The sequence below is a fragment of the Hyperolius riggenbachi genome, chromosome 1 (assembly GCF_040937935.1).
Source record: "Hyperolius riggenbachi isolate aHypRig1 chromosome 1, aHypRig1.pri, whole genome shotgun sequence".
Classification (NCBI taxonomy): Eukaryota; Metazoa; Chordata; class Amphibia; order Anura; family Hyperoliidae; genus Hyperolius; species Hyperolius riggenbachi.
This window is the reverse complement of record NC_090646.1, coordinates 519,009,537-519,027,571: the sequence shown is the minus strand read 5'-3', so window position 1 is coordinate 519,027,571 and position 18,035 is coordinate 519,009,537. Positions and strand designations below refer to the sequence as shown.

The 18,035-nt window shown below is 42.8% G+C and overlaps 1 protein-coding gene across 7 annotated transcripts in view; it reads right to left on the bottom strand.

The window, feature by feature from the left end:
- The window catches only part of CAMKK2 (calcium/calmodulin dependent protein kinase kinase 2), a 130,496-nt gene that overhangs the window by 94,791 nt on the left and 17,670 nt on the right, over positions 1–18,035 (bottom strand). For 3 of the 7 annotated variants that reach the window (XM_068245159.1, XM_068245168.1, XM_068245178.1), the window contains exon 2: positions 10,378–10,458. The exons of 3 other annotated variants lie outside the window; for them this stretch is intronic. In XM_068245159.1, the coding sequence (XP_068101260.1) occupies positions 10,378–10,402 (25 nt within the window). In that variant the 5' untranslated portion in view covers positions 10,403–10,458. Of the gene's footprint in view, positions 1–10,377; positions 10,459–10,827; positions 10,877–18,035 lie in introns of those variants that run through there. One more of the 7 variants, XM_068245189.1, reaches the window with a different exon arrangement.

Here is an 18,035-nt window from a genome sequence, read left to right as displayed (position 1 = left end):
CTGGAAGAAGCCCCAGGTGAGTAAACATAGATTGTAATCGTCGCCTCAGAAGGCCTTTAATCTACAGGGATGAAGAGAATCTTCCTCTATTAGACATTCTTCGTGCACAATCTGAACCACACTGATGGGCAAGAGACACCTCTGTGTTCAATGTGCAGAACATTCTCACAACAGCTATGCAGGGAATGTGTATGAACAGCACAGCAGTACTTGATTGGGTTTTATAAACCAGGGCTGTGGAGTAACTCACAATTTTTGGGTACCTGGAGTTGGAGGTTTAATAAAGAGTCACATTATTTTCATACCAACTCCACAGCCCTGGAAAGCATAGATTAAGGAGTCAGAGTAATTTTGGTTCCCTTCGAATCGGAGGATTCATAAACTGCCGAGTCAGAGTATTTTTGTACTGACTCTACAGCTCTGATATAAACACCAAGGCAAACTTTCATATATCAAATTTCATAAGCCAAGCAAGTTTTAAGCTCATTTGGAACTGGTCCGACAGCCGCCAATAGTTAAAGGTGTTAAAACTCAAATGAACATGTTCAAACACATTGGAGCTCAAATGATATGAAAACACATTTTGTAATGTACTATAATCCAGATTAAAATGAAGTATGAATGTCAGGTTGCGTAACAGCTCAGCTGGACAGCGCACTAGAGAAACAACTACGAGCTGTGCTTTATGCTTACAGCAGGGAAGTACTTTATTACAGCTAGTCTCTGAGAAAATAGGACATGTTAATGTATTGTATTTTCTCATTTTGATTTGAAATGTATTAAGCATTTGAGTCGGAACAATTTGTTCACAACCGCAACTCCCTGATATTGGTTTCTGACAATTTATAAGGAAAAAAAAAAGTCTATTTGTAAATGGCAGAAATAAATGATGGAAATAATTAAATTGCCTCATTCTATACCTCAATAGTTTCTCAAATCCTCATTAGGACTATTTTTGGCTGCCTTAGGGCAAAAAGCATATAGCACATTTCCTGTAGTATTACAGAAGAAATTAAGTATACTGCATCCACCAATAAAGGCTGCAGCTTTTGTCTTCAAAGCAACAGTCAAATTTCCTGACTCAACTGTGACCTCATTTTCCAAACTATGTAAAGCACTTTTCCACAGGCAGGCAATGCATCACGTCAAATACAGTAGATGCTGCTCCCATGCCCGGGAATCATTGAAATAAATTACCATCTACAGTCAAATGGAAGATCTTATACTCCATTAACACTCTCGTTAGCAGAGTGACATTTCATGTAAACACACTTTGGTTTGGTTTGGTTCTGTGTGCAGAACATTCACTGAAGTAGGTAACAAAAGCTATTGGAGGCGCCCTTTTGTATTAAGTTATACCATATTTCTCGAATCAAATCAGCCAAAATAATGAAATTTGCCTACCTTATTTCAAGGAGACTTCCGAATTAGTTAAACATTTTTTATATAGACAGGTGTTTGGCACCCGGAATCGTCACATACCACAGTAAGCACCCTATTTGACCTGAGGAAGCGGTTTGAGCCGTGAAACGCGTTGTCTGAAGTGCTTGACTACAATAAAGTATCTATATAAAAATGTTTTAACTAATTCGGAAGTCTCCTTGAAATAAGGTAGGCAAATTTCATTATTTTGGCTGATTGATTCGAGAAATATGGTATAACTTAATACAAAAGGGCGCCTCCAATAGCTTTTGTTACCTGATTCACCACCCCACTCAAAGTGGGGCCTTCACGACCAATCGGAAGTGAGGATTTTTTCCAAGGAGCTGCGACCAACCCCAGGAAAAGACCGAGTGGGGACGGGATTTCCCCACAGGCACAGTCGAGTGGTTGCCTCATAAGCAACCCATGTTTGTGAGTAGTATATTCTCCTACTTTTTTTTATCTCTTTACCTGAGATAATACACCATTAGGGCTCCCGGTGTCCCTGTGGTTTTTTTCTTTTCTTTACGCTCATACAGCACCTGATTCACTGAAGTAAGGGGAGACAAAATAGCTGATGTTGCATAGCTCAGATACAGACTGCTACATACAGAGCCAAAGACTAACAAGCATATATAGGAGCTTCAGGGCATCTTGTCAACATCAGTTCCAAGTATGGCAGTCCATATTTCTACCTTGTACAGTATGAGGAGGCAGCGAAGCAAGATACCCAGTTAGGCTATGGAGAACCACATAAGTATTTTGAGGTGGCTGAAAAGGAACCCAACTCCATGAGTGCACTGCAAAGTACAACTCCTCAAAACAGAAGGTACTTACATGACAACACTGCCAACATATGTTCAAAAAGCAATGCATTATTTAATGCAGTGGACAAACCATGCAAATTTACTAGTTTGAAAATCAATGGCAAATCCTACACAAGAACTTCTGGATGACATTTAGGCTTTCTTTCGTGTCTTTTGCTGTTGACACTTTTCTTCTTTCTGGACGAGCGTAGAGACCCGTGATATGGGACTCTGTGTGTACGCTGCGTCATTCGCACATATTTCTGGTTTCTTCCTCTGTAAGATGCCGGAATGCTTATTTACATTAGATTAATGTCATTAATGATTTTTCCACTGTGTGTTCTTTTTTAGATAGCACTTCCTGCAACTTGGCTTGATGAAGGGCTTTCTGGGCCCGAAACGAACGTGTCGTTGCCTTTTTCTAAATTGCATTAAAGGGAAGGTCCAAGCAAAAAAAAAAAAAGAGATTCACTTACCTGGGGCTTCTACCAGCCCCATGCAGCCATCCTGTGCCCTTGTAGTCACTCACTGCTGCTCCAGTCCCCCTCTGGCAGCTTTCTGACCTCGGAGGTCAGGGCCAAATTGCGTACATTTTTACACATTCCCGCTAGTGCAGGAACATTAACACATACATTTTTATGCGTTAGTGGTGAAACGCGTAAATTTTTGTTCCTGCACTAGCTGGAATGCGTAAAAGTGTATGCAATGTGGCCCTGACCTCCGAGGTCAGAAAGCTGCCAGCGGGGGACTGGAGCAGCAGTGAGTGACTACAAGGGCACAGGATGGCTACATGGGGCTGGTAGAAGCCCCAGGTAAGTGAATCTCATTTTTTTTTTTTGCTTGAACCTTCCCTTTAAGTCTATGACAATAGTTCATGCTTGTGCTATAATTCTGTACTGGATGTATTTGCAAGGAACCTTTTACAGAGATTTTTAAACAAATAATTTTTTCTATTTTGTGTCAATAAAGCATTTTGATATCTTTTGCATCTAAAAATCCTGTATGAACTTTTTTTCTATGGTCCTTTCTACATATGAGAGTCTTGTGATAGGGTCAAGTGGATGACCCCTAAAAGGATTAAAGGGTTTTTTTCTTTTTCCCTGTTATGTTAAAAAGGCTTTTTCCCAATTATATTTAAACTTGACATTTAGGCTAGGTCAGGCCTGGGCAAAGTTTGCATTCCAAACATTCCTTTCTCCACCCCCCCCCCCCCCCCCTCCTGCAGAGTTGCGAGCGGACAATTAGCGGGGATGAAACGGATCGTACATCGGACCGTCCACATCGGGACGGTCCGATGCAGGAAGCTGGAGCCGCTTGTGCTACTGTGCAGGCACAGCTGCGCTCATGCTGGAAGAGGAGCGTGGCCCTGATCAGCTGGAGAGTCCGCAAGTAGCAAATGGGGACCAGAGGACAGCGTGAGAAGCCTCATTAGAATTTAGAGGTGTCCCTCTCCTTAGGCAATATGTGTTTCTGAACATGAGCTTTGGCCCAGTTTCTTTTAAGCCACCTTCTTGAATTGATGAATTGAAAAAAAAAAAAGACAAAACCTAACTAAAGGTGGTCATACATCTAGCAATTTGGCTGTATGATGGACCATTCGATTGTTTTATAATGCATTCAGAGCACGGAGGCACAACATCGGTCAGATCGATTAGTGACCGTGACTGATATAAGATATCACCTGTAGTGTGTGGGCCACTAGTTGATCGACTTTCGATCAAACTGGAGGTTGATCGCCCAATAAAGTCAATTGCTTTGTCGATTGTATCAGAATCGCTAAATTTATGGCTACTTTAACAGACTTCCAAAGAGCTCACACATTTACATGGAATTGAAATCTAGTGGTAAAATAAAATAATCTGCAGAGGTAAAGAAAATGCAGTCTTCCCAGATTGTGAAACTACCCAGAAATAGCCTCTTGCAGACATCTATCAGGTCAGTGACATGAAAGAACTCATAACAAAAACTCTAGTAGGGTGTGATGGAACAAACTAGATAAGAGGTCCATTATCTGTACACTTTGAACAAAAGAGAAAAAGCATTAGAGTGACCATGCATGGTGTGATCTGAGCTCAGCTCCATCACTGCTGCATCCGGGACTCCCCTATGAGACGGCAGGAAGGGGATAATCAGCTTGCTCGGAATTCTGTAGCAGACGTCTAATAATCTTCCCACAGGCAGTCATATCACAGCTCAGGTTGCACTGTGGCAGCATATTTTATATCCCACTGCTGCTTGCTTAAAGGACAACTATCAAAGTTACCTAAAATTCTAAATGCCACATATATATCCAGTGATTACAAGCAAATAGCAATACAAAGGCTTTTTTTTTCTTCTTTTCATGTTTTATGTGAAGAAAATATGATATTTACAGAGAACAGTTTTCACTGTGGGCATTACTATGGAGGACTGTGTCCAGCACATCCAACATACAGAAACAATCTTCACTGGCTGTAATCCTGTGAGTAAAAGGAGTTCAGAATGATAGAAAGCAGAAATATAGCTTCAAATAGGTGTGTAAATAACTTATAAGCTGCCGCTCTGTGTGCCTGATCCTGCAAGTGTCTCTCTCTCTGCCTCACAGTGTAAAGAAAACAGTTTACAGATAGAAAGAGCTTATTCTGAATGGGATGTGGGGAAGCATCCAAGTAAGGAAAAAAGTACAAATCCTTCTCATCATGATCCTTTCTCTGTATCTGACAAATCCCTCCGCTGTTCTCATATGATCTGTAAAAATGCAGTGTATGTAAGCAGGACAGAAACTAACAGTAAATCATTTCTTTGTGAATAGTGACAGAGAAGTGGAACCTATCTACATGGTATAGCCTCTAGACTGACGCCAACACAAACTGTTACAAACAGCTTATAAACAAAGCATTTTTTTTCCACACAGGCTGTGATGAGAGACCTCTGAAAAGCTTTCTAGTGTTGCTAGCTAAAAGCTCTATAGGTATGTGGGGTTTACAGAAGCACAATTTCTTGGTTCTCTGTAACAAAAAATAAAACCCCTCTGGGGGATACTTACCTTGAGAAGGGAAGTCTCTGGATCCTAACGAGGCTTCCCCGGTCCTCCACTGTCCCTCCGTTCAATTGCCTGAAGTGCGTCGATGTAAATATTTACCTACCGTGATCCTGCGCAGATGCACTAGCGTCTCTCTGTTCCAGTTAAGGCAGAAATAGCTGAATCTGATCGGATAAGCGTTATACCGCGCAGGCGCGAGTCCTTTGCGCCTGCGCAGTAGAGCGGATGTGATCGGGTTCGGCTATTTCTGCCTTACCTGAACGAAGATTTGCTAGAGCGTCTGCACAGGATAGCAGAGAGGCAAATATATCATCCCTTGTCAAGCTTGTTGGGGGGAGGTTTTGGGAGAGCCAGCGTCGGATTCTTCTGAGCTTTAGAGGTTGGGGAAGCCTCATTGGGACCCTGAAGCTTCCCCCTCCCCAGGTAGGTATCCCACAGAGGGTTTTTTTTAGTTACAGGTTCTCTTTAATACTGCTCCATAATCCCAGACAGTGATATTGATGAATGTCCTGTTGCCATTACATCTGCACCACATTTACCAGCCAGCACATTGTGGATGGTCATGGAGCTCAAAAACCGAAAACAGGCACATGTCTTACTGTCCACTAGTGATGCTCATCCGGAATCTGGATATCCGGGTTAACCCGGATATCCGACCATTTTTGCGCTATCCGGATCAGATTCCGGATCTCGGATAGCTATAGAAATCCGCATAGCTATCTGCGGATAGTTTGATGCATGACCCGGATATCCACGGATATCCGAATCCGAAATACTGTAACTAAGGTGATGACATCCTGGAGCCAATCAGAGGGCTCCCAGCAGAAGCCCTAGCAACCAATCACAGAAAGGAACACTGGCCAGCCCCACTGTATAATAAGGAGGGCTGCCATGATGAGACAGATCGTTCTGGCTTGCAGGATGCTTCCTGAGAGACATGCTGCAGTGCTGGTGGCCTAGCGAGGGCTGCCTGTACACAGTTATAAACCTAAAGCTGTTCATTGATTAACCCCCTCACTACTCTATAGTAATCGTTATTTAGCTTGATTGATTATCTCATAGTGTGACAGTTAGAGTGTGTGCTGCACAGCTGCAGTGCTGTTGCTGGGGCAAGGGCTTTACACAGTGATAAGCTCAGTGATTAACCCCTTCACTATCACTACACTATTGTTAATTCATTCATGTGTTAGTGTGCACTAGTGTTTTCTCCTCTGCTGTCTGACTGTCACTTGGCACGTGTCTCTTCGCACGTGCCAAGTGACACGTCCCAAGTGACACGTCCCAAGTGCCACACTTGGCAAGTGCCACGTGACACTTGGCAAGTGCCACGTGACACTTGGCAAGTGCCACGTGACACGTGCCAAGCGCCACGTGCCACATCCGGCAGGCTCCTGGCATACGTTACACCTGCTGCTGCTGCTGCATTGTCCTGCTCCTGCTGCCTGTGCAGCTCCCACCGCCAGGCCAGGGTGCCACAGGCCACTGATACCACCTATATTTAATCCAAAACTCAATTGCTGCATAATTTTTCGGAGGTGTCTTGGCTGAAAACTGTCATGTCCCAGTTGTGCGGTTGGACTTTAGACACAATACTTTAGACACAATGTGGGCTGCACGACCGCTGACTAGAACCTAGGCCTGATGTTAATTGACAGCCAAGTCCCCACATCATCAATTAGTGTTCCCCTTTGCAAAATAATGATGATACATGCCTCATTTACCCTAAAAACACCTTTTAAAGCTATTTAAAGGGCACTTCCGGTTTTTCTATCCAGATATCCGAATAGTCCGGATATCCGCGGATAATGCAACCGGATATCCGCGTTCACGCGGATATCTAAAAGGCTGGATTCGGATATCCCAACCGGATCCGGATATCTAGGTATCTGGTTCAGGATCAATTCGAATTTTAAAAAGCACTATCCGAGCAACACTGCTGTCCACAAGTCATATGAGAGACTTGCCTGCAACAGCATGAAATAATAAGTGAGTGATGTTCTGCTCTGTACATGTGAAACAAGGCTCTGATTTCAGTTACCACTAACAGTTATACACAAACAAAAGGTAGCCATGCTCCTCCGGCTGAGACTTAAGCCTGGTACACACCTTAAATTTTGATTGGCCAGTTTTACCACCTCCATGTAGTTTTAGGGCCAACAGGCTTTGAATACTATGAACAGACCGTTTAGGTAAACTCTCTACTACAGGGAGGTGGAAAATTGGTCAGTGATTGGCCAATCAAAATGAAAGGTGTGTATAAGGCTTTAAAAAGGAGCAAAAGCAGGTGCTGAGAAAAGTGGTCAATTTAAAGCGGACCCAAACCAAACATTTTTTTAATTATAAATATTTAGTTGCACCACTCTGACACATACAAAGATAAATAAACACTCCTTCAAACCTATGATCATTTCAGTGCATGCTTTTCACCCTTCTCTTTTCATAACTAGGGTTATACTGGGGGCAGCCATTTGCAATTCCTCCTTTGCCGGACATCATCTACTCCACCAGTTTGCCGGAAAAATCCCGGCAATTTGAAAGGAAGGGAGGGGTTCCTCCAATAAATGTAAAATATTTTAGATTTGTCATCATGCAGCTGAAAAAAGGCTGCTATTTATTATTATAATTTATAAAATAGATTTTATTTCTGAAATCTTGTATTTTTAATTTGGGTCCACTTTAAGTGTAATGAATCATTTACCCTCTGTACAAAAAAAGCTCTAGTAATAATAACAACAACTAGGTTGTGATAATGGAGGATTTTGGCTTTAAAAATTGAATAAAAAACAGAAAATATGCCAGTGCTACAAAAAAAAAAAACAAAAAAAACCCCAGAAACATAAAAAAAAAAATAAAGCAATATATTTTATTATATCTGACACAGCCTTCAAAGTCCTTCTTCCAAATTCTTCCCCAAGAGCAGTCCAACAAGTGTACAGCAATAAAACTTCAGGCACAGTCCACTTTATACCACTGTGTTCCTGGGTTAACCAATGTGTCCCCTGTCACCACAAGTACACATGTGAGCTTGTGGTGATATGACAGATTTCATCGCTTTACACTTTAAATATTTACTGAGGCAATTTTGTACTGGACGGACCAACTCATCACATTGAAGTTTCCGGCTTAGAATTGTGCCCTACTCTACCTATGGCAGGCAGCAATCAAACAAGCACCTCCCATGCTTTTGAAGCTGAAATTCAAGCTCTGGAAATTTCTGGTCCTGAACCTTAATAAAAAAGGGAGTAGTCTTTCTCTTGGGAGTGATAAACTGCACCTCTCACACAATTAAATAAAGTAGACTGTGCTGGCATAGGGGCAAGAGAGCTACAGCCTGCAGCCATATTGCCAAGGCTGCTAAGACGCATGCACAAAGGATAGCCATGCTCTTCCTGCTTGCTGTGTGTATTTTCAGGGCAGAGAGTTAAATTGTCATCATGTAAAACTGACCACATCCCTCAACGCTGTCACCCCCATTAGCAGTCTTTGACCCATCGATCGAAGACTGCTAACAGGGGCGGCGCCACTGGAACGAGGGGACCAGGAGAGGAAAGGTAAGGCCCTATAGCAGGGCTTTTCAACCTGTGGTAAACGTACCACCAGTGGTACTTTGCTGTTGTCCAGGTGGTACACACCAGGCTTGCCTGCTATTTGTCTTGGTCCCATCTTGCCTCCACAAAGTTCATCTCCCCTTGCTGGTTCCTCACTGTGCTGCCCTGCAGCATACTGCAGACCTCAGATCAGTGGTGAAGAGACACAGGCGAACGATGCACAGTGGCAGTCGGGTTACTGCTGATCTGAGGTCTGAACTATTCTGAAGGGCAGCACGGCGAGGACCTTGGAGACTAAAGAGGCTTCCCCTTTCCCCACAGTAGAGGGGATCCAGCGATAGGATGCCCAAAGATCTCCTTGTCAGCATATCTGCATACACAGTTGCAGTTCTCCACTTGTCAGGCTCGGGTCCGCTCTACTGCGCAGGCGCACGGGTGGTACTTTTAAATTTTCAGGTGATAAAAGGGGTACAATTAGTGAAGAGATTGAAAAGCCCTGCTCTATAGGACCCAGGGCCTTCCCTCTCCATAGGTATCTTTTTTTTTTCTTATTTACATTTTGCTGCAGGTTTGCTTTAAAGGACCACTATCGCGAAAAAAGTAGGCAGTTAAAAAAATGTGACAGATGACAGGTTTTGGGCCAGTCCATCTTTTTAAAGAGACTCTGTAACATCAAAAACCTCCCCTGGGTGGTACTCACCTTGGGTGGGGGAAGCCTCCGGATCCTAATGAGGCCTCCCACACCGTCCTCTGTCCCACGGGGGTCTCGCTGCAGCCCTCCGAACAGCCGGCGACAGACCCGACTGTAAATTCAATATTTACCTTTGCTGGCTCCAGCGGGGGCGCTGTGGCTGCTTTCGGCTCCGAAGTAGGCGGAAATACCTGATCGCCGTCGGGTCTGCTCTACTGCGCAGGCGCAAGTTTCCGGCGCCTGCGCAGTAGAGCGGACCCCACTGAGAAATGTTAGAGTCTCTTTAAAAAGATGGACTGGCCCAAAACCTGTCATCTGTCACATTTTTTAACTGCCTACTTTTTTCGCGATAGTGGTCCTTTAAGGGAAAAGCAGGAGGAACATGGTTACCCTTGCTTGTATATGTGTTTTAGCAGCCATGGTGGTATGGCTGTAGCGCTCTTGCCCCAATGCCAGCACAGCTCTTTTATTTGATGGTGTGTGAGGTCCAGTTGATTGCTACCTGGAAAAAGACTAATTTATGCATGTTATGTTCCTTTTGTGTACAGATTTCAGGGTCCAGAGTATGAAAATATTCACTAGCTTGCTGCCTGGAGTAGGGAGAGTAGGGACCAACTCTAAGGAGTGAACCTGAATGGTCCAATACAAAATCACTGCAGTCCATTTTGGAAGCCAAGATGGTCTATTTTTACAACCTACTTTTTATTACTACTAGAGTTCCTTCCAGCTTGCTGTAAACGTGTTTTGAGAACAGAGGGTTCATAATGGCTACTACAATACTAGGAAGGCTGTCTGCAAGAAGTTTGTATATTCTCCTCGTTTCCGTGGGGGTTCTCTAAACATACAGAAACTTGTTGGTCGGTATGCTGGTTCAGGACTAAATCAGACCTAGAAGGTGTTTATATGACTCCATTAGGGCCTTTCGATGATAAGCATCTCTCTGGGGCAGTGCTCACGGTTCCATGCACTCTGTAAAGCAAGCACAGCAGAATATGGAGGAGTTACATGAATCCAGGAAAGACAAAACACACACACACACACACACACACACACACACACACACACACACACACACACACACACACACACACACACACACACACACACACACACACACACACACACACACACACTTTTTTTCCCCAACACAACACTGATTGAACTATTAACTAATGGCATAGCCTGTTCCTCATTAAACACTGGAGCTGTGTAGCTCCTTTGATATAAGAGAGATGCTGAGGAAATTGTGACATCCATCATATACCTGACCCCTGGCTTCTCTCGTTACAGCATCCATTGTCCTCTTTTATCCTCTGCCTCATTAAATGCAAAACTTACTGTGCAACATGAATTCAGATCTCAGAGATGAACGCAGAAGAATTCACAGCTCCTCGCACAGACGAGAGGCTCATCGCTGACAAGGATGCAAAGGTTCACGTTAAGTAGAGAGATACAGGCATTAGAGCCCACATCTTAACTCACTCACTGCCTGAGATAACTAGATGGAGAACCTGACAGTGCGCCATGTAACTCTACAGATGTACAGTTCTCTGCCACTATACTCAGACTCATGGACCAAAAACAGCAGATGGCCGTCGTAGGAAAAAAGCTTTATATAACTCCAACATGAGAACATAATTAACATACTGAAGCCACCCAAAACATGATATGGTGATGTGCCATCAGCACACAACAATCTGTTTACCGGGATATTCATACAGAGAAGCAGGTTGTTTTGTTTCTCCTCCAGACTCATGCATAGATACTGTATTACATAAGCCGTCTTCTTTATTTGGATTGTACAACACTGTACTAATGTCACTATTAAAAGGACCACTACAGCAAAAAAAAAAAAAAAGTAAGCAGTTAAAATCTGACAGAAGAGTTTTAGACTAGTCTATCTCCTCATAGGGGATTCTCAGGGCTTTTTTTTTTTTTAAGCATTTCCTGAATGGCAGTTGCTAAGTGTAACTGCCAAAATAGTGTGCAAGTGAGTAGGGAGGCGGTATGGTATTGTACTATTTTGGCAGTTGGACTGAGCGACTGCCGTTCAGGAAATGCTTTTAAAAACAAAGCAAATCCTAAGAATCCCCTATGAGGAGATGGACTAGTCCAAAACCTGTCGGCTCTGTCAGATTTTAACTGGTTCATTTTTTCGCTATAGTGGTCTTTTACAGATAATAGAAAATGGATCACCAGCTGGTAAACTGCCATCAAAGTTTTCTCTTTCTTAAAAAGAAAGCTTCTGAAAAATATAATCAATAGCCAATTAGTATCTGATGCTTCTGAATTTGCTGATACTCATCAAATGGCTGCTTGTTTAACCAAACAGAAAAAATTCCAATTGCCGGATAAAAAAAAACAAACAAATAAAAAAAATATTGCAATACTATGGGTATAAAGATGACCGTTCTAAAACTTTCAATGGAACAGCTAGAGGTAACACCGTTGTCAGACTCTTGTACTAACCATTAATGCTACAACACTAAGCATCCAGCTAATCTTGTCAGATCTGACAACAATGTCAGAAACACCTGATCTGCATATGCTTGCAGGGCCTATGGCTAAAAGTATTAGAGAGAGAAGATCAGAAGGACAGCCAGGCAACTGGTATTGCTTAAAAGGAAATAAATATGGTTGTATCCATATCCCTCTCACTACAATTGTCCTTTGGGCCCTTTTCCACTAGAGCGATTGTGATTGCTGAATCGCAAAATCGCAAATCGCTAGTGATTTTTAAATCGCTAGGGTTGTTACTTTATCATAGAAATCACGAGAAGTATTTTCCACTACAGTGATTCGATTTGGAAATCGCTAATCGCAAATCGCAATCGCTTGCTGGAGCGATTTTTACAATGATAATGCAATGCAAATGAAAATCACAAATAGCAATCGCATAACAAAATTAATGAAAAATCGCAATCGCAATCGCTGGCGTTTGTGATTTGTGATTGCGATTGCTAGTGGAAAAGGGCCCTTAAACAGGAGTTAGTCAAAGACTGATTCCATTTAACAATTCATGCAGCATCTGCCATGATAGTGAACACTGAGAACTGGACACGCACACATTCAACAAGTAATACCAAACAAATATAAATCTATCCTCATGTCACTTAAAGGACTCCTGAGGCGAAACTCTAAATCTATCTTCACTTACCTGGGGCTTCTTCCAGCCCCTAGAAGTCGTCTGGGGCCCTCTCCGCAGCTCCAGTCCTTTCTGGTGTCCAGATGGCTGCCTGTTAGTATCCATCGGTGGGTCAGCGCTTCTGTGCATGCGCGGGTGAACACCAATGTCACCGGGAGCATAGTGCACAGACTACGGCCCTTGACGTGGGCACATTCGCACGCAGGTGCTCATGCAGAAGCCCGGACGAGACGGCGATGCTTACGGGCAGCCAGCGGGACGCCGGGAAGGATCGGAGCTGCAGCGAGAGCCAAAAGACTTCTAGGAGCTGGAAGACTCCCCAGATAAAGATTTAGGGTTTCACCTCAGGAGTCATTTAACCACTTGAGGACCGCAGTGTTAAACCCCCCTAAAGACCAGGCCATTTTCTGGAAATAGGCCACTGCAGCTTTAAGACCTCGCAGCAGGGACGTCCAACTCAGCACACAAGCGATCCCCCCTCCCCTCTTTTCTCCCCACCAACAGAGCTCTTGCCCCCAGCCTATCACAGCGATCGCTGCCTTAGATCGCAGTGCTGTACTAAGTAAATAGACAGCGGTTTCGCCATATACCAGTCTCCTAGCGAGAGACAGATGGCGGAGCTCCATCATCCATGCGGAGATGTGCGCGATCTCCTGCAAATCCCTGCCCCAGGACTTGACGCCAAAACAGTCCTGGGGCTGCCGCCTTGATCACGCACATGGGAATTAGGCGGTCATTAGGTAGTTAAGTAAACAGTAACTGCAGGCTCCTCCCTCTACATGGAAGGTCCAGGCACATCTGCATTAATTGGGTCTACCCAAATGTGGCAAAGCCCATGACAACAGCTGCAGAACATCACCAAACTTTCTGTAAGTAATGGGAGTGAATGAGGGGAGTAAGCAGAGGGAGGGCCACTGGAGCCCCTGGCCTGTATGTTAGACCAGTGTTTCTCAACATTGTATTGGTATGGACCCCTTTTAAAACCCTTTACTCACCAAGTACCCCCTAGCATAGTAAACGTTATCACAAGTACCCCTTGACAAATATATATTTAATCGTAGTACATGATACTACACTGACATGATCTAAACAATTTCCATGCATTTACTCTTGCTTTTAGTTAGCTAAAATACAAATTTGGTGTTGTTTAAATAAGATTTATCATTTTCTAAAACTCTAAATTTGTTATTCTTGGCTAAGTATATGAAGCCCGAGTACCCCCTGGAACCATCAGAAGTACCCCCTGGGGTACGCGTACCACACGTTGAGAACCTAGGTGTTAGACAACCCAGATGATCCTTGTTATGAGCTGCTGACTAACATTTAAGAGGTTTAGAGACAGGAAACTTTTATAAACATTCATCTCTGACTATACTTTCGAAAACATTAACTGGTCATAAAATGATTTGTTGAATTTACTCAGCAGTTTCAGTAGACACAAAACTGATATCAACTTCCTGCTGACACAGCGGCCTGCTTCAGATGGGAGAGCCAGCAGCAGGCTATGGTAGAAGGTTCCTTCTGCTAGCAACAATCATTGGGAATACAATGCGGTTTCACAAACTCCCTACAGTAGATTGTGCATGATCTCAATAAACTAGTTAAAATCAACAATTATTACTCTGGATCCAATCTTTATAACTGAACTCTGGTAAACTGACAGTGAAGCACTGGCTTGAAATCATTAGGGACGGTGGATGCAGTACACAAAATTAAATCAATCCGCTCTCTTGGTGATGAAACTGTGAATGTATTTACTGTATCAGTCTAACAGGCAGGATTAACCTGACATATGCTAGAGAGCAAATGCAGTATCAACCAATGCAGCGCACCTTCCCACATCACGGTTTAAATCCCTGTGGTTCGGTTAAGTAAGACAGCAATGCGTTGTCTCTGAGCTGGATGGGGATAGCTAGTCATTAATAAGAGAAAACACTAAAGCAGGAAAGTAAACTCCCAAGCTCATTTCTGTGGTTACCGACATATGAATTACATAGTTATTAAGGCTAAATAACTCCAGGTAAGGCATGTCTGAATATAATGCACATACGTGACCCCTGCTACAAAGGGGGAAATATATAGTATAGAGAAAAAAAAGCCGATAATACACAATGACCCATATTCAAGTCACTTTTTTCTCCTGGGTTTTCTCCTAGGACCTTGGTAATATTTTTACACTTGTCAATATGCCTTTTAAAGAGACTCTGAAGCAAAATAAATTTGCTATATTTACAGTGGATTGCAAAAGTATTCAGCCCCATTGAAGTTTTCCACATTTTGTCATATTACTGCCACAAGCATGAATCAATTTTATTGGAATTCCACATGAAAGACCAATACAAAGTGGAGTACACATGAGAAGTGGAACGAAAATCATACATGATTCCAAACCTTTTTACAAATAAATAACTGCAAAGTGGGGTGTGCATAATTATTTAGCCCCCTTTGGTCTGAGTGCAGTCAGTTGCCCATAGACATTGCCTGATGAGTGCTAATGACTAAATAGAGTGCACCTGTGTGTAATCTAATGTCAGTGCAAATACAGCTGCTCTGTGACGGCCTCAGAGGTTGTCTAAGAGAATGTTGGGAGCAACAACACCAAGAAGTCCAAAGAACACACCAGACAGGTTAGGGATCATGCTGGAGATAATAAGGCAAGAGAAAACGTACCACCACACAGTAAGAGAGTTAGTTTATCTCTTCTTTCCTTAAAGTGAACCTCCGGACTAAAAATCGACTTAGCAGCACTGAAAAGGCCTGGTGTTTCTTTAACAGTTTCACAGCATCAGAACTTTGTTTCTCTTATACAAGCCTCATTTTTAGCTTTACAGAAGAAAACTGCCTGGGCTTTTTTCCCCTGATGCTGTGCAAAGCATGATGGGATTTCTGATGTTGTTGTTCTCGTTCTGCTGTTTTGGTGAATTTTTTTTTTTTTTTACATTTTGAATTTGACATTTGAAGCCAAGCGTGTGCAGCTGGGAGGGGTAATCAGGACACAGGATAGTTGGAACTGTGTCTCCTGCTCTTTGTCACCTCCTTTCAACCAAAAAGATGGCTGCCCCCATGACAAAGATGGCAGCCCCCATGAATCACAAACATTTGCCTGTTCTTTTAAAACAGGGTGGGTAAGAGATTATATTACCTATCTATTCTAATTAACATAACTAATGTAACTTAATGACAGTATGGTTGTTTAGGCTGAAGTTCCCCTTTAAGTTACCTGCTCTGTAGTTAATTTACCTCCTCTTTAGTTAATTTCACACGCAGTTAATAAACAGCCTGTCTAACTCTGGAGTTATTTTAAGGATTGAAGAGTTAACTTAAAGACAGAAGAGTTAACTTTAGGTTTGCCTGAGGTAAAAGGTTTCCTGAATAAGACATGCCTCATCACCATGGTGATAACTCTAGAAACGTTATTAAAGACATGAGATAAGCTTAGTGAATTGAGGCAAAGGACTAGGCCAATATCAGAGGCAGATGCATGTTCCATAGGAGATAGATCATTGCTTTTATATGGTGTTGTATGTTCCTTCTTTATTTGCTTTACTGATGTTTCCCCCGCAGGGGCGATTATTTGTCTATGTTTGAACAATTTGACTTTTCTGTCAGTAAAAGTAAACAATGTATAATCTGTAAGTCTGTCACCATAACGGAACATTTCCTCATTCAGCTGCTCGTGAGAAACCTATTGCTACAGAAGCTTCATTGTCATCTGCTTCCTATTTCTCACTAACTTCAGTGGCTTTAAAGCAGTTATCAGGAAATGACAACCAAACTTGTCTTTGAAGAAAAAAATTGGGGCCCATTGGGAAAGCTTCCTATTACTCCATGTGACCCGCTGTCATTTGGAAAACGTTAAATGCAAAGGCAGAAGAGGAAGAACACTCTATAAAAACTTAAATATGGGTTACAGTGAATGCATTGCAATTAACACTAACTGATGCAAAGCATTAAAATAACATACTTTAAAGCATATACATTAAAAGGATACCCGAGGTGACGTGACATGATGAGATAGACATGTGTATGCACAGTGCCTAGCACACAAATAACTATGCTGTGTTCCTTTTTTTCTTTCTCTACCTGAACGAGTTAAATAACAGGTATGTAAGTGGCTGACTCAAAAGGAAGTGACTACAGTGTGACCCTCACTGATAAGAAATTCCAATTACAAAACACTTTCCTAGCAGAAAATCGCTTCTGAGAGCAGGAAAGAGATAAAAAGGGTCAATAGTTTATAGATTTTAGCTCTGGCATACTTCAATGAATGTGTCATTGAGCAAAAACAAAACTTAAAAGTAGATTTACACATAAAACTGTGGAATATACAGTGGCTTGCAAAAGTATTTGGCCCCCTTGAAGTTTTCCACATTTTGTCACATTACTGCCACAAACATGAATCAATTTTATTGGAATTCCACGTGAAAGCCCAATACAAAGTGGAGTACACATAAGAAGTGGAACGAAAATCATACAGGATTCCAAACATTTTTTACAAATCAATAACTGCAAAGTGGGGTGTGCGTAATTATTCAGCCCCCTCTGGTCTGAGTGCAGTCAGTTGCCAATAGACATTTCCTGATGAGTGCTAATGACTAAATAGAGTGCACCTGTGTGTAATCTAACGTCACTACAAATACAGCTGCTCTGTGACGGCCTCAGAGGTTGTCTAAGACAATATTGGGAGCAACAACACCATGAAGTCCAAAGAACACACAAGACAGGTCAGGGATAAAGTTATTGAGAAATTTAAAGCAGGCTTAGACTACACAAAGATTTCCAAAGCCTTGAACATCTCACGGAGCAGTGTTCAAGCGATCATTCAGAAATATAAGGAGTATGGCACAACTGTAAACCTACCAAGACAAGGCAGCCCACCTAAACTCACAGGCCGAACAAGGAGAGCGCTGATCAGAAATGCAGTCAAGAGGCCAATGGTGACTCTGGACGAGCTGCAGAGATCTACAGCTCGGGTGGGGGAATCTGTCCATAGGACAGCTATTAGTCGTGCACTGCACAAAGTTGGCCTTTATGGAAGAGTGGCAAGAAGAAAGCCATTGGTAACAGAAAAGCATAAGTCCCATTTGCAGTTTGCCACAAGCCATGTGGGGGACACAGCAACCATGTGGAAGAAGGTGCTCTGGTCAGATGAGACCAAAATTGAACTTTTTGGCCAAAATGCAAAACGCTGTGTGTGGCGGACAACTGACACTGCACATCACTCAGAACACACCATCCCCACTGTCAAATATGGTGGTGGCAGCATCATACTCTGGGTGTGCTTCTCTTCAGCAGGGACAGGGAAGCTGGTCAGAGTTGATGGGAAGATGAATGGAGCCAAATACAGGGCCATCTTGGGAGAAAACCTCTTGGAGTCTGCAAAAGACTTTAGACTGGGGTG